General features: G+C 39.6%; 2 protein-coding genes and 2 long non-coding RNA genes across 4 annotated transcripts; all 4 read right to left on the bottom strand.

Annotated features, from left to right (window-relative positions):
• Positions 1 to 216: 216 nt before the first annotated feature.
• Positions 217 to 9,104, bottom strand: LOC140166884 (A disintegrin and metalloproteinase with thrombospondin motifs gon-1-like). The gene is made up of 25 exons (XM_072190371.1): positions 8,999 to 9,104; positions 8,113 to 8,271; positions 7,862 to 8,020; positions 7,608 to 7,766; positions 7,095 to 7,253; positions 6,584 to 6,742; positions 6,333 to 6,491; positions 6,079 to 6,237; positions 5,570 to 5,728; positions 5,316 to 5,474; positions 5,060 to 5,218; positions 4,561 to 4,719; positions 4,051 to 4,209; positions 3,793 to 3,951; positions 3,535 to 3,693; positions 3,031 to 3,189; positions 2,524 to 2,682; positions 2,273 to 2,431; positions 2,015 to 2,173; positions 1,506 to 1,664; positions 1,248 to 1,406; positions 990 to 1,148; positions 739 to 897; positions 480 to 647; positions 217 to 383 (listed from the first exon to the last, which is right to left on the bottom strand). The coding sequence occupies exons 1-25, from the start codon at positions 9,102 to 9,104 to the stop codon at positions 217 to 219; spliced, it is 3,939 nt and encodes a 1,312-aa protein (XP_072046472.1).
• A 235-nt stretch (positions 9,105 to 9,339) lies between these two features.
• On the bottom strand, positions 9,340 to 12,930 carry LOC140166341 (uncharacterized). Its single transcript, XR_011860850.1, has 3 exons — positions 11,513 to 12,930; positions 10,834 to 10,927; positions 9,340 to 9,546 (listed from the first exon to the last, which is right to left on the bottom strand). It is a non-coding gene; the product is annotated as an uncharacterized lncRNA (long non-coding RNA).
• A 363-nt stretch (positions 12,931 to 13,293) lies between these two features.
• LOC140166883 (A disintegrin and metalloproteinase with thrombospondin motifs gon-1-like) lies at positions 13,294 to 17,038 on the bottom strand. The gene is made up of 7 exons (XM_072190370.1): positions 17,032 to 17,038; positions 16,666 to 16,824; positions 16,320 to 16,478; positions 15,974 to 16,132; positions 15,702 to 15,860; positions 15,273 to 15,431; positions 13,294 to 14,772 (listed from the first exon to the last, which is right to left on the bottom strand). The coding sequence occupies exons 1-7, from the start codon at positions 17,036 to 17,038 to the stop codon at positions 14,750 to 14,752; spliced, it is 825 nt and encodes a 274-aa protein (XP_072046471.1). The 3' UTR covers positions 13,294 to 14,749.
• A 154-nt stretch (positions 17,039 to 17,192) lies between these two features.
• On the bottom strand, positions 17,193 to 18,582 carry LOC140165405 (uncharacterized). Its single transcript, XR_011860706.1, has 3 exons — positions 18,430 to 18,582; positions 18,099 to 18,251; positions 17,193 to 17,311 (listed from the first exon to the last, which is right to left on the bottom strand). It is a non-coding gene; the product is annotated as an uncharacterized lncRNA (long non-coding RNA).
• Between the last annotated feature and the right edge of the window lie 2,668 nt (positions 18,583 to 21,250).

Genomic DNA, 21,250 nt, shown 5'->3' with positions numbered 1-21,250 from the left:
GCTTAATTTTGTCATGGTACTTCGACCTAGAGAACTTCCACCCCGGCCCTTGTACGCTTCTTAATCCACTAAAACAACATTGCGTGTTTGTCAGAACGATTTATATGCTCAATCTAATCATGTGGTGTTTTAGTTTTATTACCGGGTTGTTACCGGATCCAGGTACCCTCTGTGCCCTTGGCTTTTTTTTTCAAAAGAAGTTTAAGTTCGCTAAAGTTACTTACGACACTCCTGTTGATTACAAATTTGTTCCACCAAAGGGTCTCCCGAGCATAGCCCAACGGCGTCTGTACCATCTGAATCAACACATTCTTGTGTTCGGGTTTGTGTGCCAGTCCCACAGGTCACACTGCAATCACTCCAATCCCCATACGTCCACGTTGCTATTATGCAAAAAAATTAAATGTTACAAAATAGTTTAGTCGCTGCCATACAATATCCCAAATAATAGGAATTGCCTAAATGATAAAAGTACTTACGACACTCCTGTTGATTACAAATTTGTTCTACCAATGGACTCAATGGGTCTCCCGAGCATAGCCCAACGGTGTCTGTACCATCTGAATCAACACATTCTTGTGTTCGGGTTTGTGTGCCAGTCCCACATGTCACGCTGCAATCACTCCAATCCCCATACGTCCACGTTGCTATTATGCAAAAATATGTTACAAAATAGTTTAGTCGCTGCCATACAATATCCCAAATAATAGGAATTGCCTAAATGATAAAAGTACTTACGACACTCCTGTTGATTACAAATTTGTTCTACCAATGGGTCTTCCGAGCATAGCCCAACGGTGTCTGTACCATCTGAATCAACACATTCTTGTGTTCGGGTTTGTGTGCCAGTCCCACAGGTCACGCTGCAATCACTCCAATCCCCATACGTCCACGTTGCTATTATGCAAAAAATATGTTACAAAATAGTTTAGTCGCTGCCATACAATATCCCAAATAATAGGAATTGCCTAAATGATAAAAGTACTTACGACACTCCTGTTGATTACAAATTTGTTCTACCAATGGGTCTCCTGAGCACTGCCCAGTGACGTCTGTACCATCTGAATCAATACATTCGTGTGTTCGGGTTTGTGTGCCAGTCCCACAGGTCACGCTGCAATCACTCCAATCCCCATACGTCAACGTTGCTATATGCAAAAAATTTAATGTTACAAAATAGTTCAGTCGCTGCCATAAGTCACAATATCACAAATAATAGGAATTGCCTGAATGACAAAAGTACTTACGACACTCCTGTTGATTACATATTTGTTCTACCAATGGGTCTCCCGAGCACTGCCCAACGGCGTCTGTACCATCTGTATCAATACATTCGTGTGTTCGGGTTTGTGTGCCAGTCCCACAGGTCACGCTGCAATCACTCCAATCCCCATACGTCAACGTTGCTATATGCAAAAAATTTAATGTTACAAAATAGTTCAGTCGCTGCCATAAGTCACAATATCACAAATAATAGGAATTGCCTGAATGACAAAAGTACTTACGACACTCCTGTTGATTACATATTTGTTCTACCAATGGGTCTCCCGAGCACTGCCCAACGGCGTCTGTACCATCTGAATCAACACATTCTTGTGTTCGGGTTTGTGTGCCAGTCCCACAGGTCACGCTGCAATCACTCCAATCCCCATACGTCCACGTTGCTATTATGCAAAAAATATGTTACAAAATAGTTTAGTCGCTGCCATACAATATCCCAAATAATAGGAATTGCCTGAATGATAAAAGTACTTACGACACTCCTGTTGATTACAAATTTGTTCTACCAAGGGGTCTCCCGAGCACTGCCCAGTGACGTCTGTACCATCTGAATCAATACATTCTTGTGTTCGGGTTTGTGTGCCAGTCCCACAGGTCACGCTGCAATCACTCCAATCCCCATACGTCCACGTTACTATATGCAAAAAATTTAATGTTACAAAATAGTTCAGTCGCTGCCATAAGTCACAATATCACAAATAATAGGAATTGCCTGAATGACAAAAGTACTTACGACACTCCTGTTGATTACAAATTTGTTCTACCAATGGGTCTCCTGAGCACTGCCCAACGGCGTCTGTACCATCTGAATCAATACATTCTTGTGTTCGGGTTTGTGTGCCAGTCCCACAGGTCACGCTGCAATCACTCCAATCCCCATACGTCAACGTTGCTATATGCAAAAAATTTAATGTTACAAAATAGTTCAGTCGCTGCCATAAGTCACAATATCACAAATAATAGGAATTGCCTGAATGACAAAAGTACTTACGACACTCCTGTTGATTACAAATTTGTTCTACCAATGGGTCTCCCGAGCATAGCCCAACGGCGTCTATACCATCTAAATCAACACATTCTTCTGTTCGGGTTTGTGTGCCAGTCCCACAGGTCACGCTGCAATCACTCCAATCCCCATACGTCCACGTTGCTATTATGCAAAAAATATGTTACAAAATAGTATAGTCGCTGCCATACAATATCCCAAATAATAGGAATTGCCTAAATGATAAAAGTACTTACGACACTCCTGTTGATTACATATTTGTTCTACCAATGGGTCTCCCGAGCACTGCCCAACGGCGTCTGTACCATCTAAATCAACACATTCTTCTGTTCGGGTTTGTGTGCCAGTCCCACAGGTCACGCTGCAATCACTCCAATCCCCATACGTCCACGTTGCTATTATGCAAAAAATATGTTACAAAATAGTATAGTCGCTGCCATACAATATCCCAAATAATAGGAATTGCCTAAATGATAAAAGTACTTACGACACTCCTGTTGATTACAAATTTGTTCCACCAAAGGGTCTCCCGAGCATAGCCCAACGGCGTCTATACCATCTAAATCAACACATTCTTCTGTTCGGGTTTGTGTGCCAGTCCCACAGGTCACGCTGCAATCACTCCAATCCCCATACGTCCACGTTACTATTATGCAAAAAATATGTTACAAAATAGTTTAGTCGCTGCCATAAGTCACAATATCACAAATAATAGGAATCGCCTTAATGATAAAAGTACTTACGACACTCCTGTTGATTACAAATTTGTTCCACCAAAGGGTCTCCCGAGCACTGCCCAACGGCGTCTGTACCATCTGAATCAACACATTCTTGTGTTCGGGTTTGTGTGCCAGTCCCACAGGTCACGCTGCAATCACTCCAATCCCCATACGTCCACGTTGCTATTATGCAAAAAATTAAATGTTACAAAATAGTTTAGTCGCTGCCATACAATATCCCAAATAATAGGAATTGCCTGAATGATAAAAGTACTTACGACACTCCTGTTGATTACAAATTTGTTCCACCAAAGGGTCTCCGAGCATAGCCCAACGGCGTCTGTACCATCTGAATCAACACATTCTTGTGTTCGGGTTTGTGTGCCAGTCCCACAGGTCACGCTGCAATCACTCCAATCCCCATACGTCCACGTTGCTATTATGCAAAAAATATGTTACAAAATAGTTTAGTCGCTGCCATACAATATCCCAAATAATAGGAATTGCCTAAATGATAAAAGTACTTACGACACTCCTGTTGATTACAAATTTGTTCTACCAATGGGTCTCCTGAGCACTGCCCAGTGACGTCTGTACCATCTGAATCAATACATTCGTGTGTTCGGGTTTGTGTGCCAGTCCCACAGGTCACGCTGCAATCACTCCAATCCCCATACGTCAACGTTGCTATATGCAAAAAATTTAATGTTACAAAATAGTTCAGTCGCTGCCATAAGTCACAATATCACAAATAATAGGAATTGCCTGAATGACAAAAGTACTTACGACACTCCTGTTGATTACATATTTGTTCTACCAATGGGTCTCCCGAGCACTGCCCAACGGCGTCTGTACCATCTGTATCAATACATTCGTGTGTTCGGGTTTGTGTGCCAGTCCCACAGGTCACGCTGCAATCACTCCAATCCCCATACGTCAACGTTGCTATATGCAAAAAATTTAATGTTACAAAATAGTTCAGTCGCTGCCATAAGTCACAATATCACAAATAATAGGAATTGCCTGAATGACAAAAGTACTTACGACACTCCTGTTGATTACATATTTGTTCTACCAATGGGTCTCCTGAGCACTGCCCAACGGCGTCTGTACCATCTGAATCAACACATTCTTGTGTTCGGGTTTGTGTGCCAGTCCCACAGGTCACGCTGCAATCACTCCAATCCCCATACGTCCACGTTGCTATTATGCAAAAAAATATGTTACAAAATAGTTTAGTCGCTGCCATACAATACCCCAAATAATAGGAATTGCCTGAATGATAAAAGTACTTACGACACTCCTGTTGATGACAAATGTGTTCTACCAGTGGGTCTCCTGAGCACTACCCAGTGACGTCTGTACCATCTGAATCAATACATTCTTGTGTTCGGGTTTGTGTGCCAGTCCCACAGGTCACGCTGCAATCACTCCAATCCCCATACGTCCACGTTACTATATGCAAAAAATTTAATGTTACAAAATAGTTCAGTCGCTGCCATAAGTCACAATATCACAAATAATAGGAATTGCCTGAATGACAAAAGTACTTACGACACTCCTGTTGATTACAAATTTGTTCTACCAATGGGTCTCCCGAGCATAGCCCAACGGCGTCTGTACCATCTGAATCAATACATTCTTGTGTTCGGGTTTGTGTGCCAGTCCCACAGGTCACGCTGCAATCACTCCAATCCCCATACGTCAACGTTGCTATACAAAATAGTTCAAAATAGTTCAGTCGCTGCCATAAGTCACAATATCACAAATAATAGGAATTGCCTGAATGACAAAAGTACTTACGACACTCCTGTTGATTACAAATTTGTTCTACCAATGGGTCTCCGAGCATAGCCCAACGGCGTCTATACCATCTAAATCAACACATTCTTCTGTTCGGGTTTGTGTGCCAGTCCCACAGGTCACGCTGCAATCACTCCAATCCCCATACGTCCACGTTGCTATTATGCAAAAAATATGTTACAAAATAGTTTAGTCGCTGCCATACAATATCCCAAATAATAGGAATTGCCTAAATGATAAAAGTACTTACGACACTCCTGTTGATTACAAATTTGTTCCACCAAAGGGTCTCCCGAGCATAGCCCAACGGCGTCTATACCATCTAAATCAACACATTCTTCTGTTCGGGTTTGTGTGCCAGTCCCACAGGTCACGCTGCAATCACTCCAATCCCCATACGTCCACGTTACTATTATGCAAAAAATATGTTACAAAATAGTTTAGTCGCTGCCATAAGTCACAATATCACAAATAATAGGAATCGCCTTAATGATAAAAGTACTTACGACACTCCTGTTGATTACAAATTTGTTCCACCAAAGGGTCTCCCGAGCACTGCCCAACGGCGTCTGTACCATCTGAATCAACACATTCTTGTGTTCGGGTTTGTGTGCCAGTCCCACAGGTCACGCTGCAATCACTCCAATCCCCATACGTCCACGTTGCTATTATGCAAAAAATTAAATGTTACAAAATAGTTTAGTCGCTGCCATACAATATCCCAAATAATAGGAATTGCCTGAATGATAAAAGTACTTACGACACTCCTGTTGATTACAAATTTGTTCTACCAATGGGTCTCCCGAGCATAGCCCAACGGCGTCTATACCATCTAAATCAACACATTCTTCTGTTCGGGTTTGTGTGCCAGTCCCACAGGTCACGCTGCAATCACTCCAATCCCCATACGTCCACGTTGCTATTATGCAAAAATTAAATGTTACAAAATAGTTTAGTCGCTGCCATACAATATCCCAAATAATAGGAATTGCCTAAATGATAAAAGTACTTACGACACTCCTGTTGATTACAAATTTGTTCCACCAAAGGGTCTCCCGAGCATAGCCCAACGGCGTCTATACCATCTAAATCAACACATTCTTCTGTTCGGGTTTGTGTGCCAGTCCCACAGGTCACGCTGCAATCACTCCAATCCCCATACGTCCACGTTACTATTATGCAAAAAATATGTTACAAAATAGTTTAGTCGCTGCCATAAGTCACAATATCACAAATAATAGGAATCGCCTTAATGATAAAAGTACTTACGACACTCCTGTTGATTACAAATTTGTTCCACCAAAGGGTCTCCTGAGCACTGCCCAACGGCGTCTGTACCATCTGAATCAACACATTCTTGTGTTCGGGTTTGTGTGCCAGTCCCACAGGTCACGCTGCAATCACTCCAATCCCCATACGTCCACGTTGCTATTATGCAAAAAATTAAATGTTACAAAATAGTTTAGTCGCTGCCATACAATATCCCAAATAATAGGAATTGCCTGAATGATAAAAGTACTTACGACACTCCTGTTGATTACAAATTTGTTCCACCAAAGGGTCTCCCGAGCATAGCCCAACGGCGTCTGTACCATCTGAATCAACACATTCTTGTGTTCGGGTTTGTGTGCCAGTCCCACAGGTCACGCTGCAATCACTCCAATCCCCATACGTCCACGTTGCTATTATGCAAAAAATATGTTACAAAATAGTTTAGTCGCTGCCATACAATATCCCAAATAATAGGAATTGCCTAAATGATAAAAGTACTTACGACACTCCTGTTGATTACAAATTTGTTCTACCAATGGGTCTCCTGAGCACTGCCCAACGGCGTCTGTACCATCTGAATCAATACATTCTTGTGTTCGGGTTTGTGTGCCAGTCCCACAAGTCACGCTGCAATCACTCCAATCCCCATACGTCAACGTTGCTATATGCAAAAAATTTAATGTTACAAAATAGTTCAGTCGCTGCCATAAGTCACAATATCACAAATAATAGGAATTGCCTGAATGACAAAAGTACTTACGACACTCCTGTTGATTACAAATTTGTTCCACCAAAGGGTCTCCTGAGTAGCCCCCGCTGTACCATCTGAATCAACACATTCTTGTGTTCGGATTTGTGTGCCAGTCCCACAGGTCACGCTGCAATCACTCCAATCCCCATACGTCCACGTTGCTATTATGCAGAAAAATATCAAAGGTACAAAATAGTTTAGTCGCTGCCATAAGACACAATATCACGTAAATAGGAATTGCCTGAATGATAAAAGTACTTACGACACTCCTGTTGATTACAAATTTGTTCTACCAAGGGGTCTCCCGCGCACTGCCCAGTGACGTCTGTACCATCTGTATCAATACATTCGTGTGCTCGGATTTGTCTGCCAGTCCCACAAGTCACACTGCAATCACTCCAATCCCCATACGTCCACGTTGCTATTATGCAAAAAATTAAATGTTACAAAATAGTTTAGTCGCTGCCATACAATATCCCAAATAATAGGAATTGCCTGAATGATAAAAGTACTTACGACACTCCTGTTGATTACAAATTTGTTCCACCAAAGGGTCTCCCGAGCATAGCCCAACGGCGTCTGTACCATCTGAATCAACACATTCTTGTGTTCGGGTGTGTGTGCCAGTCCCACAGGTCACGCTGCAATCACTCCAATCCCCATACGTCCACGTTACTATTATGCAAAATATTAAATGTTACAAAATAGTTTAGTCGCTGCCATAAGTCACAATATCACAAATAATAGGAATTGCCTGAATGACAAAAGTACTTACGACACTCCTGTTGATTACAAATTTGTTCCACCAAAGGGTCTCCCGAGCATAGCCCAACGGCGTCTGTACCATCTGAATCAACACATTCTTGTGTTCGGGTTTGTGTGCCAGTCCCACAGGTCACGTTGCAATCACTCCAATCCCCATACGTCCACGTTACTATTATGCAAAAAATTAAATGTTACAAAATAGTTTAGTCGCTGCCATACAATATCCCAAATAATAGGAATTGCCTAAATGATAAAAGTACTTACGACACTCCTGTTGATTACATATGTGTTCAACCAATGGGTCTCCCGAGCACTGCCCAACGGCGTCTGTACCATCTGAATCAACACATTCTTCTGTTCGGGTTTGTGTGCCAGTCCCACAGGTCACGCTGCAATCACTCCAATCCCCATACGTCCACGTTGCTATTATGCAAAAAATATGTTACAAAATAGTTTAGTCGCTGCCATACAATATCCCAAATAATAGGAATTGCCTAAATGATAAAAGTACTTACGACACTCCTGTTGATTACAAATTTGTTCTACCAATGGGTCTCCCGAGCATAGCCCAACGGCGTCTGTACCATCTGAATCAATACATTCGTGTGTTCGGATTTGTTTGCCAGTCCCACAAGTCACACTGCAATCACTCCAATCCCCATACGTCCACGTTGCTATTATGTAGAAAAATCAAATGTTACCCATAGTTACGTCGCTGTCATAAAGTCACAATATCAAAAATAATAGGAATTGCCTGAATGATAAAAGTACTTACGACACTCCTGTTGCGTGCTGTTTTCCTCATTTTTGCCAAACTTTTCATTTCAGATATACCCAATGCCAATTTAATGACTTACCCCCGCTTTTAAGTACTTTTGTTTTTCACACTTTCACTGTGATCTGAATGGGCTTTTAAAGGAAAAAACTCAATTAACGCATTGATCTTATAAGAAATGAGTCAAGGAAGCCAGTAATCGACTTTCGATACAGGTCTTGCGGTTCTGGCCGTTTTCATCCTCCTGCGTGTGAGCTTTATTTGTTTCAGTATGTGAATGCAAACACCGCTAGATCATCGAGTGAATGACTGTGTCAGGTCGTGATTTTCTTGACCTTTGACCTGATAACAGACTCGTAGACTCCTAAAAGTTTGAACCGGCCCCCGTCTTTGTTGAAAGATGGTTGGTTTGCTTTTATGTGAACTGCTTCTTTGACTCCACGTTGGAACCACCTGCTGTCTCTGTCGAGTATGCAGACTTTATCCAAGTCCATAAAATGAGACCTCTGATGCTATATACTGCTGGGTCTCCTGTGTTCATTAAAACGTGTTTTCAGAGAGCGTTCAGCTTCTTTGCACTGTCCGGTACCGGTAACAGTTTTGTCCTGGCACGGGATGTAATATACCGGACCTGTAATGTCCTTCTTGTCTGTCTTGTCCTTGGGATGACATGAGGATTTGTCTTAGTGTGCGGGTTGGTTTGAAGAACACACTAACACCATAATTGATCATGCTTCTCTACGCCAACATTTGGCCATGTACAATAGAATCTGGGTCAAAGATTTTTTTTTTTTTGTGAAATGCATGAATTTAATCAATAGTTTTTGACCGTTTGGTGATTTATCAGCTATATTTTGTTATTAATTAAATGTCATTAATTTCGTTGCTTATGAGATTTTGTACACATCCGAAACATCCAAGTTTACTTGTGTCAACTCACCTTGACAATGTAGCTTGTAATGTTTCCAAATTTTGTTAATATCATCAGTCAAGAGAGGCTCATCAACGTACACCGGCACAAACGATCTCCTTGGTGGCCAGGAATTGACTCCACCCATGATGACGCTGGTGCATTCGCATGGGTTTGGGTTAGCTAACACCCATCTCCAGTTATCATTCACATCACGCTCTCTACCTACTTCGCATTTAAATGCTATTACCTGTATCTGTTGGGCTAAGAAATGAATGAATATTATAAATAGATACCGGTTAACATGGGTAATCAATCCATCATCAAACAAAATTTGTATTTTTTTTATTTGATTAAAAATTCCAAGTAATGATACATCAGAACTATATTACATGTATATATAATTACAGATCCTACTCGGTGATTTTTTTTTAATATCCTTGTCTTATCCCATATTGGGAGAGCTCTTTCTAATATCATATCCCAGGTTTGTATTGGACTCTTTGGTCACTTTCAACTTGTGATTTAAGGAGTCCAAAATTGGCCAAATCAGAAAATAAGGAGTCCCTGGACGCGCAGACTCCTTATTATGCGACCCCTGTTACATACCAGTGTACGAGATCAATTAATGATGCTTACCCGCCAGCCTAATATAATCAAATAATTTACCTCATTTTTTATTTTCCTTGCACGGTGTTTTGCTCTAGTTTTACGATATCTGATTTCGTGATTTTAGTATCCTTATTTTAAGGTAGGTCTATGTTTCAATATATCCGGAAAAAAAAAAGAAATCTTGTTTCCAAAATTTTAGATGATTGGGATATTGTGGTGCTGCGTTATATCTGTCGATAGACAGAAAATGCAAATTGGACGATGTCTTTGTCAAATGGTCGAATCTGCAAGGAAGTCGTACGCATTAAAATAATAATTTTGTTGTCCTAGGTTTTTGATGGTATAAAAATCTTTTTGGAGTTGTGACTGGAGATGATGCTGTGGATCACGAAGTGCGCCTTTGAGATATCTGTATTGGTTTGCTTGCATTGGGTGAGTTGCATTGAGGCATGGGGATCAAACTGGCGAACGAACTGGGGATGAGCAGAGCACTTCCTCAACTCCATCTGCTTGGCCAGCGTTAGCTGCCTTATAGACGAATCCAATTTCACACCTTCCTACACTACAATGTCATGTCAGACATTGACTGGAGCCAACCCATCTGAAATGTAAAATAATGCAGGCTAGGCGGGGATTTTAAACTGCATTCTATCACCCGTGTTACACGTGCACAAAAGAATGATGAAAGTTTACAACACGATAAAATATAAGATCAACTTTAACATGTTTATAAAGCGGCTTTTTTTTCACCCAATTGGGAAGTCACAACACCAGTTTGATATGGATGGACCAAGTAATGGCCGAATGAATTCTGATCATTACTTGGCTCGTTGGATACGTCTAGTTTTTGCTTTTGGATTATTTTCCTGTAGGTTGACTGTTAGAATACATTGGTATTGGGGCATTAGTTTAGTAACCAAAAAACATAAATAGGCCTACCTGATATGCTCCACAGCAAGAGTATTACCCATTGCAGACCCGTGACTCTATCCATCAACTGCCGCTGACGATGAAGCCACATCATCATAATTTACTGAAAATAAAACGAAGAATAAGTAGTCTTTTTGGTTTGTTTATCCGAGGTGGAGGGGTGTGTGCTGAGAGGATTTTGTTAGTTTGTGTGGTGGGGAGGGGGTGTGTGTGGGGGGGGGCGTGTGTGTGGTGAGTGGTTCCGTTAAAAAAAAAAGCGCAGTGATTCATAGTGCGCTACGCACAGGCACAACGCCTAGACGTTGATCCACAAGTCTCAGCACACTTTACAGGTTGACGCTGACCACTATGGCCCCATATCATTCCATAAACCATTAAACAACAATTCAGGGACTTTGCTGCTTCAAGAGCGCACACCCTAGACATTCCACAAATAACCTACACAACCAGAATCAGCTCCCCAAGTTTCGGACGGCTGCAACGAGACAAATTATCAGTGAGTTCCTTGTCCAGGGGGATTTCAAGCTAGCTCAATTTTTCCACGAGAGCATACTAGGCACCGCCAGGGTTCGAACCCGCAACCTCTCGCACCACAGTCGATCGCCTTATCGATTGAGCTAACTTGACTGCAATGGAAGCATATGGTATTACAGAATGCTATTTGGGGTTTTTCTGTGGGTTTACTCACCTTAACAGCCCAGGTACAACTTGATAAAAACATTACATACTGTTCTCTGCTCTAGTCTGTTAACATTAACACGATAAGCAAAATTTTAAGCAGGATCTGAACTCCGCGAACAGTGTCCATACATAAAATTCAGTTTTATTTTTTATTCGGCAAATTATGCTGTGCTTCTTTGTCTCGATACCATGGTAACATTCATGTGATATTCCCCACAATATATTAAATTCTCTTAATGGAATTTTTAATTACTCCACTGCCCGCAGCAGTTTATTAACTATTAAACATGCATGTCTCCCAGCCAAAGTATCATATATTAAAGCCATAATGTACGATCTTATAATAAGAAATTGCAAATTATTTTCAAACCTTATTTCTTTTTGGCCCATTTTTTTAATGTTTACACATGTCCCAACTTACACCTAAATGAAATCAGCCAAATTTGCTGTGTTTGTCAGGTCAACGGGGCAATTTTCACATAATTGCGTATTAAACATTTAAAATAACCAGCGGAGTGTCTTTCACTTTACCTTAAAAGAAAAAACTATTCCTGACAGAAAAACTATTCCTGACAGTTGTTAGCATACTCATACATGTAACCATTTCAGCATTATTTTGAATAAATAATAACAAAATTAAAATTTGATTTTTGGGGAAAATGTATATCTTCAATATGAAAGGTTAAAATTTTCAATTGATCGTCGGCTTTTCATCCCAGCTACATACACTTTAAGTACATATCATTAGATTTGTAAAGTTTACTTCGAGGACTGTTAAATATCAAAATAAAAAATATCAAATTTTAATAATTTGTCATAAATTTGTATTATATCGCGAATTTCAAAAAATCAAAATTATTTGAATCAGAAGGACATTACTCGTATTCAGAATGCAATTCGATATGCCTGGTGTACTCTCAGCTGCCACAAAAATACTGTAACACTTTTTAAACACTATTGTTTACCACAGTTAATGTATAGACGGTAAACACACAATTTACCAATTTAAACACTATAAACACACAAACACTCCTAAACACTTAATGATAAAAACATTAAAATATTTAAATACGTATAATCACGAGGGGTTCCTTTCTATACTCACCTCGATCAACTATCGATCCATGCAGAAATTTAGAATATCTTGGGGATAGGCTTAATAATTTGCATGCTACTATATACCTGCTCCTATCTTTTATTAACGAAACAACAGTTGAACACTAATCCGCATTCCACACAATGTCTTTCAGCAATTTACAGAAATTTACTTTTCTTACATTCGCAATTAAAGATGCCATCAATCGTTTTAATACCTGACTCTTCTCTGCTGGCACCAAACACTTGTTTATACGAGTAGCTGCATCCTAGCATGATTAGTTAGCTACTCCATTATCATTAGCACAATTAATTCCCTTGGTAACTTAAAGGAGTATTTCGTGATCCTAGCATCCTCTTTTTATGACATTTTTCAGTACATATCCACGAAAAAAGCCTATTTCCAAAATGTCAGTTGATTCTGATTTTGCGTTTGCGAGTTATGCATGATTATGTGTATTACACTGTTCCATAGACAATACGTTGTAATTTCGTTCTGGTGCACCAGAACGAAATTCAAATTTCACGATATCTTTGCAAAACGAATTAATCTGCAAGAAATATTTTGTACATAAACATTATGTAGCCAGAGGTTTCCAGTGATATAAAAATCTCAACTTTTTTTGAGAAAAGTGGGGGATGAGGCTGTGGATCACGAAATGCCCCTTTAAATTAGTTTAATTTAATATTTAATATTATTTTCCTGACAAAAAGTAATTATGATAATAGCTTTTTACTAAAGATGCCAACTGTAGTGGTGGTGGGATCACGTTTTTGTTCACACCGCCTAAATTTCATGTCACATATCTACACGATTTTTTAAACCAGTATCTGTAATCAATAGACGTATTATACATAAATCGTAATGGTGCTGTATACAGATGCCAAAAAATTATCTACAATTCGCCGTCGAAGTGACGTAGTTAATCTGATTAACTACCATAGCAATAGATGAATAACATCGCCCTGCACTACAACGTTCACGCAGTACCGATGTATTGAAACATAGCTGTCAAAGAAAGGCTGATCACTCGCACCTGTAAGATTAGTATCTTTGAAAAGAGCGGTATTGTATTCAATCTATGTTTGCTGACATAAACAGGTGATTAGTGCAATCTGCTTGTAGTGTAGGGCGATCTATTCAAAAATTGTTTTCATCTATTGCTATGGTAGTTAATCCGACGTCACTTTAACGGCGAATAATGATGACTAATCAGACTAAAAGTCATTGGGTGCCGAATTTCACTTCTCGTCATATCTATGTATATCACTGGTCTAGGAGAAAACTGCTGGTGCGTTTCACAATCACAACTCATATCACCGACTTGACCAGCTTCTGCCATAATTATGTATTACTGCTGATTGGCAAAAGATGGCTCGCGCTATGCATGCTGGGATAGAAAAGTCTGGCGCGTTACACGAATTCGACAGCTTTTTCTCACTTCTCTATTCCAGCATGCATAGCGCGAGGCAACTTTGACCGGAACAAACAGAAAACGTTTCCAAACTTTGTAATAACATTCCGAAAACTTGATGCAAAACCTTCTAACATATTATTTAAGAGTTAACAAAATATTTTGCAAAATGTTTGCCAAAATGTTTTACAATTACATTTTGACAACATTTTTAAAATGTTCTTGATGTGCTTTTATATAAAACGTTTTAATAACGTTTTTATGACCTTTATATAACCCGACATTTAAATGTTATTAAAACGTTTTGAATAAAACCAAAACGTGTTTATAAAACGTATAGAACGTTTTAAGAATATTTTTTGTGTTTGCTAGGAATATGCGTATTTGAGGCGCAACGTCAATGGCGCCGATGTAGAACAGTATTCCCATGCACGTGTGTAACATGTCGTTGTTGCACACGTGGTATTGGCACGCATGAATGAGATGTTTCAGGTGCTGAGAGATAATTTCTTATTGTTTTCAAATCCAATCACCACTAATTTAATGAAAGGAAATGCCTCTCGCGCCTTCTCCTCGTGGATGATAAAATACACTCGAGTACAAGATGGCGTTGGTCTTTGGATCAAAACTTTCGACGTATTCGCGGACGTTAGCTGACCCAATCGCTTGATTTGGACGTGGCTGTAGGTTTCATTGGCTGAGGAGAACTTCACTGAGCAGCCGATCGAGGCCACCTAGACGACTGAGGAATAATTAGCTATAAAATGAAATATAAAATGAACGAAAGACCGTCACGAATTCAATTATTAATAGACCGTTTTAGAGGATGAACGAAAAAGGAAAGAAAGAAAGAGAAAAGGTTAGAGAAAGAGAGAGAGAAAGAAGGCTACGTCCGCACCAAGGTACAAAGGCTACCACACCAGAGTGGGGGCAAACATTTGCGGGACAAATGTTTAGTTTTAACGCTAAAATGGGTCAAATTTGGGACAATGATGTCATATAAAGCCGGGTGCACATTACAACGTTTGCTCAATTTTGTCCCGGTAATTCGACCAAAGGACTTGCACCTCCTGCCCCCTGTACACCTCTGACTCCACTAACAATATTGAGTTTCTCAGACCGAAAAATAATCAATCTATCCATGTGGGATTTAATTTTTTATTATAATACCAGGTTGTTACTGGATGCAGGTACCTTCTGTGCCCGTCGTTATTTTTTCTCAAGAAATGAAAGTTAAAGTTCGCTAAAATTACTTACTACACTCCTGTTGGGTACAAATTTGTTCCACCAATGGGTCTCCCGAGCATAGCCCATTAGCGAAAGTACCATCCGTATGAACACATTGGTGCGTTCGGGATTGTCTGCCAGTCCCACAGGTCACACTGCAATCACTCCAATTCCCATATGTCCACGTTGCTATGAAGAAACAAAGCGAAGGTACAAAATAGTTTAGTCGCTGCCATAAGCCATAACAGGCTATCACAAATATCAATGGCAACTCTTTAACACAAGCTCTGTTAACATGATATTTCTGATAACTTGAAGTGTTTTTAAAGTCCCAGGCTTATTCTATGTTATAATGTAACCTAATAACACGAATTAATGTTAACACAAATTGTGAGGCCCAGAGATGTTCGTGTTAATGAGTTGCCACTGAGGAATTGCTTGTATGTTTAAGTTACTTACGACACTCCTGTTGAATACAATTTTGTTCCACCAATGGGTCTCCAGAGCACTGCCCAACGGGATCTGTACCATCTGTATGAACACATTGGTAGGTTCGGGTTTGTGTGCCAGTCCCACAGGTCACACTGCAACCACTCCAATTCCCATACGTCCACGTTGCTATTATGCCAAAATTAAAGGTACAACATAATATAGTCATTCAATTGCTGCCGTAAGCTGTTGTTAGTCACAATCAGAAATAGTAGTAATTGCTTTACGTTAAAGTTACTTACGACACTCCTGTTGAATACAATTTTGTTCCACTAATGGGTCTCCCGAGCATAGCCCATCAGCGAAAGTACCAACTGTATAAGCACATTGGTGTGTTCGGGATTGTGTGCCAGTTCCACAGGTCACACTGCAATCACTCCAATTTCCATACGTCCACGTTGCTATGCAGAAACAAATCAAAGGTACAAAAATAGTAACTTTAGTCGCTGCCATAAGTCACAATATCACAAAGGAATTGCTTTTATTAGTCCAAAAAATGTTTATTATAGTCCAATGTTACACTAGATATGTCAAAGTACACTTTTTCTGAACTGAAATATCTTGAATTATAATGTCAAAGTTACTTACGACACTCCTGTTGAATACAATTTTGTTCCACCGATGGGTCTCCCGAGCAGAGCCCATTGGCCTCTGTACCATCTGTATTAACACATTGGCGTGTTCGGGTTTGTGTGCCAGTCCCACAGGTCACACTGCAATCACTCCAATTTCCATACGTCCACGTTGCTATGCAGAAACAAATCAAAGGTACAACAATAGTAACTTTAGTCGCTGCCATAAGTCACAATATCACAAAGGAATTGCTTTTATTAATCCAGAAAATGTTTATTATAGTCCAATGTTACACTAGATAGGTCAAAGTACACTTTTTCTGAACTGAAATATCTTGAATTATAATGTCAAAGTTACTTACGACACTCCTGTTGAATACAATTTTGTTCCACCAATGGGTCTCCAGAGCACTGCCCAGTGACAGATGTACCATCTGTATAAACACATTGGTGCGTTCGGGTTTGTGTGCCAGTCCCACAGGTCACACTGCAATCACTCCAATTTCCATACGTCCACGTTGCTATGCATTCAGAAAATATCAAAAGTTACAAAAGATCAATAATAGTCGCTGCTAGTCAAGTCTCCCTCATCAAAATGCAACATAAGATCCACCAAATGTTGTTAGATTACTGTAATACAAGGTTATAAATTCTAGCCATTCAAAGAGGATTCTATGTTGCATTTGGAAGACGTGAGCTTTTCAATAAACACCAAAACCGATGGGTACGAACCATTTTGATACAACCTGTACATAATAAACTTAATTTCTCCGGTTTACGCGAAAAGAATGTGTATATTCCCGCCGATGATCATTCCACTGTTTTCCTAATTGCTTTTATGTTAAAGTTACTTACGACACTCCTGTTGATTACAAATTTGTTCCACCAATGGGTCTCCTGAGCATAGCCCATTGGCCTCTGTACCATGAACACATTGGTGCGTTCGGGATTGTGTACCGGTCCCACAACTCACACTGCAATCACTCCACGCCCCATACGTCCACGTTGCTATTATGCATTCAGAAAAGATCAAAGTTACGAAAGGGTAATTAGTCGCTACCATAAGTCACAATTTTACTAATACTAGTAGGAATTGGCTGTATATAATAAATTTAATTTCTCCGGTCTACGCGAAAAAAGGTGTATATTATATTTTATTTAATTTCCGCCGATCATTCCACATTTTTGCTTGTATGTTTAAGTTCCTTACGACATTCCTGTTGATTACAATTTTGTTCCACCGATGGTTCTCCAGAGCAACGCCCAACGGCATATGTACCATCTGTATAAGCACATTGGTGTGTTCGGGTTTGTATGCCGGACCCACATGTCACACTGCAATCACTCCATGCCCCATACGTCCACGTTGCTAAAATGCATTCAGAAAAGATCAAAAGTTACAAAAGATCAATAATAGTCGCTACCATAAGTCACAATTTCACTAATACTAGTAGGAATTGGTTGTACAGGCTGTATCAAAATGATTGGTACCATCAGTTTTCAATAATTATGGACAAATCTTCCTCATCAAAATGCAACATAAGATCCACCAAATGTTGTTAGATTGCTGTAATAAAAGGTTATAAACTATGAATTCTAGCCATTCAAAGAGGTTTCTATGTTGCATTTGGAAGACGTGAGCTTTTCAATATACACTAAACCCGATGGGTACGAACCATTTTGATACAACCTGTACATACTTAATTTCTCCAGTTTACGCGAAAAGAATGTGTTTATTCCCCGCCGATGATCATTCCACTGTTTTCCTAATTGCTTTTATATTAAAGTTACTTACGACACTCCTGTTGATTACAAATTTGTTCCACCAATGGGTCTCCCGAGCAAAGCCCATCAGCGTCTGTACCATGAACACATTGGTGTGTTCGGGATTGTGTACCGGTCCCACAACTCACACTGCAATCACTCCACGCCCCATACGTCCACGTTGCTATTATGCATTCAGAAAAGATCAAAGTTACGAAAGGGTAATTAGTCGCTACCATAAGTCACAATTTTACTAATACTAGTAGGAATTGGCTGTATATAATAGATTTAATTTCTCCGGTCTACGCGAAATATATTATATTTAATTTAATTTCCGCCGATCATTCCACATTTTTGCTTACGACATTCCTGTTGGGTACAAATTTGTTCCACCAATGGGTCTCCCGAGCATAGCCCATTGGCATCTGTACCATCCGTATGAACACATTGGTGCGTTCGGGTTTGTGTGCCAGTCCCACAGGTCACACTGCAATCACTCCAATCCCCATACGTCCACGTTGCTATTATGCAGAAAAATATCAAAATATGTTTTAAAATCAAGACGCTTTCATTATTAAAACATAACCATTACCGCCCGAGTCTCTGAAAATCGTCCATACCAGTCCTGTATCCAAACCATGCTAATCTCCCAGAGCCCCTATAGTCTCTGAATAGCAATCATGTTGATGGGCAATGTTAACTGGAGATGCGGTAAGCCATGTTGGTATCATTTGTATGACAACATCAATGTGAACCTATTTTTGAATAGAGAGTCGCCTATGCTCACCTTGACCAAGTTGACAATGCAGCTTGTTATGTTCCCAAATTTCGCTAATGTCACCAGTCAAGAGAGGCTCATTGACGTACACCGGCACAAACGATCTCCTTGGTGGCCAGGAATTGACACCACCCATGATGACGCTGGTGCATTCGCATGGGTTTGGGTTGGCTAACACCCATCTCCAGTTACCATTCACGTCACGCTCACTCCCTACATCACATTGCAACGCTCTTACTTGTACCTGGTTGGCTAAGAAATTAATTAATAATCAAGTCAATTTAAATAATTTTAAAGGAAGTCTCCGGCAATCACGGCATTATGCCTTACATAATTATGATAGAAAAATAATCATATGGTTTTATTTAAAACAAACTCATATTTCACCATAAAAAAAACCCGAATAAAACAGTCGTCTCTCAACACACGATATTCAAAATTCCCGCGCCGAAATTTTCTGGGGCAATGACGTCATGGTTATTTGTGCTCAATTGTCGACAACCTTCATTGTATTACTGGGACGTCATTGCACCAGACAATTTCGGCGCCCGGGAATTTTGAATATCGCGTGTTGAGACACGGCTGTTTTTATTCGTTTCACTTTAAGTTTGTTTAAAATAAAACCATGTGATTCGTGCTTGATAATAACTTTCCTAACATAAAAAGGCATAATGTTGTGATTGTCTGAGACTTCCTTTAATCAATCCATCAATAAACAAGTTTTGGTTAACTTAAAATGGCATTTCATGATCCACAGCCTCATCCCCCACTTTTCTCAAAATAAAGTTGAGATATTTATACCACTGAAAGCTCTAGCTACTATGTACAAAAAAATTCTTGCAGATTAATTTGTTTAGCAAAAATATCGTCAAATTTGCGTTCTGGTACACAACACTGGCCTATGGAGCAGTGTAATAAACACAAATATCATGCATAACTTGCAAACGCAAAATCGGAATCAACTGAAATAGATACAAAACTACATTACTCGATGAACAACGACCCCTCCCCCCATACATTTTTCCATAGGGACTGTTCCCACCTAGTAATCATAATAGAAGAAAAATGAGGCAATAATTTCCCTGTGCATCGTCTTTTTAGTCTTTTGATTGATTGAGGTGAGTAGATCCATTCGTATTTTATTGGTCGTATTAGGGCATTAAAGAAACATAAAAAGGCCTACCTGATATGCTCAACAGAAACAGTAGTACCCATCGCAGTCTACTGACTCTATCCATTAACTGTCGCTGACGATGAAGCAATATCATCATTCACTGAAAATAATACGAGAAATTGACATGAAATAAGAATTCCCTTTCTTATTTCTCGGCCCAGGGCTAAGATTAAAATTGTTCACTTGATTTGTTGCCGTGCGTGGCCTTTCTAATCTCTCTCTTTCTTCAATAATGTTTCCTTCTTTTCTCGCCATACAGAACATGCTTATGATTTAGTAAACATGGTAAAGGATTGCTCTAAACAGGATTGCATTACCATATTATCTCAAAGTATGTATAACCTGAAAAACTCTGAAAGTATCTACCTATCGGTGACACAATTAATACGTACTCACACAAATAATTCCATGGTAACCACTATTGCCACAGATGGTTGCCCGGGATGGTTGATTAAAATGAGAGTTACGCATCATGAACCAGAGCTAATCAATTAAAACCAGGGGTCGCGGACTGCGCTAAATTTTGAAGAATCAAACGAAATAAGAAATTAAAATAATAATTAAAAAAACACATTAAAGGCTTAATGTACGATTTCCTTCAAATTTTAAATTTGTCATTATATACTCAAAATGCTGATAATAATACTAGTAATAATGATCGGGAATGGTTTCTGCCAATTTTGAGCTGAAATAACGAGGTAACGTGAAAGAAACACTGCTTGTTAGTTTGGCCGTCTAACACGCAGTTCTATGGGCGGACATAAAGTCATAATTTCTTGAATTATGACTTTATGTCGAACTTTGCTCTGTTTACCTACAAACACAACAAATTTGGCTGATTCCATTTAGGTGCAAGTTGTGACATGTGTAAACATTACAAATATGCAAAAAAATCAGGTTTGAAAAAAATTAACCAAATTCATCTTATAAGATCGTACATTATGACTTTGAGGTGGGTCGGAGGTGAGTATGACCTATCGGTGCTTGCACTTACTATTATTAAGACAACTAAAGCTGACACACAAGAAGAATGGTATGAGTTTTATCCCAAGGCTTGAGGTATTTCAGCCCCGTGTGCGTGATTTTTCTCGGGAGGGTAAAAACGTCGAAAAACGTTGTTTTGATATCGGCCTATTGGCCTTAAATCAAGAACCAAAAGACCTATGAAATTTATCAATGCGATTATTAATTGGTTTCCACGTACTTATTTTCTATAAGAACAATGTACTAT

This window comes from Amphiura filiformis, chromosome 12 (genome assembly GCF_039555335.1).
Source record: "Amphiura filiformis chromosome 12, Afil_fr2py, whole genome shotgun sequence".
Taxonomy (NCBI): domain Eukaryota; kingdom Metazoa; phylum Echinodermata; class Ophiuroidea; order Amphilepidida; family Amphiuridae; genus Amphiura; species Amphiura filiformis.
The sequence above is the reverse complement of the archived record's forward strand: the minus strand, read 5'-3'. Positions and strand labels throughout refer to the sequence as shown.

Coding starts and splice junctions, on each gene's coding strand:
- LOC140166883 (XM_072190370.1), bottom strand. Junction 15,861..15,973: donor TTGTATTCAACAGGAGTGTC/GTAAGTAACTTT, acceptor TTGGCATAATAG/CAACGTGGACGTATGGGAAT. Junction 14,773..15,272: donor TTGTACCCAACAGGAGTGTA/GTAAGTAATTTT, acceptor TTCATTTTATAG/CTAATTATTCCTCAGTCGTC.
- LOC140166884 (XM_072190371.1), bottom strand. CDS start 9,104: ATGATCAATTATGGTGTTAGTGTGTTCTTCAAACCAACCCGCACACTA. Junction 7,767..7,861: donor ATGTAATCAACAGGAGTGTC/GTAAGTACTTTT, acceptor TTTGCATAATAG/TAACGTGGACGTATGGGGAT. Junction 5,729..6,078: donor TTGTAATCAACAGGAGTGTC/GTAAGTACTTTT, acceptor TTTGCATAATAG/CAACGTGGACGTATGGGGAT.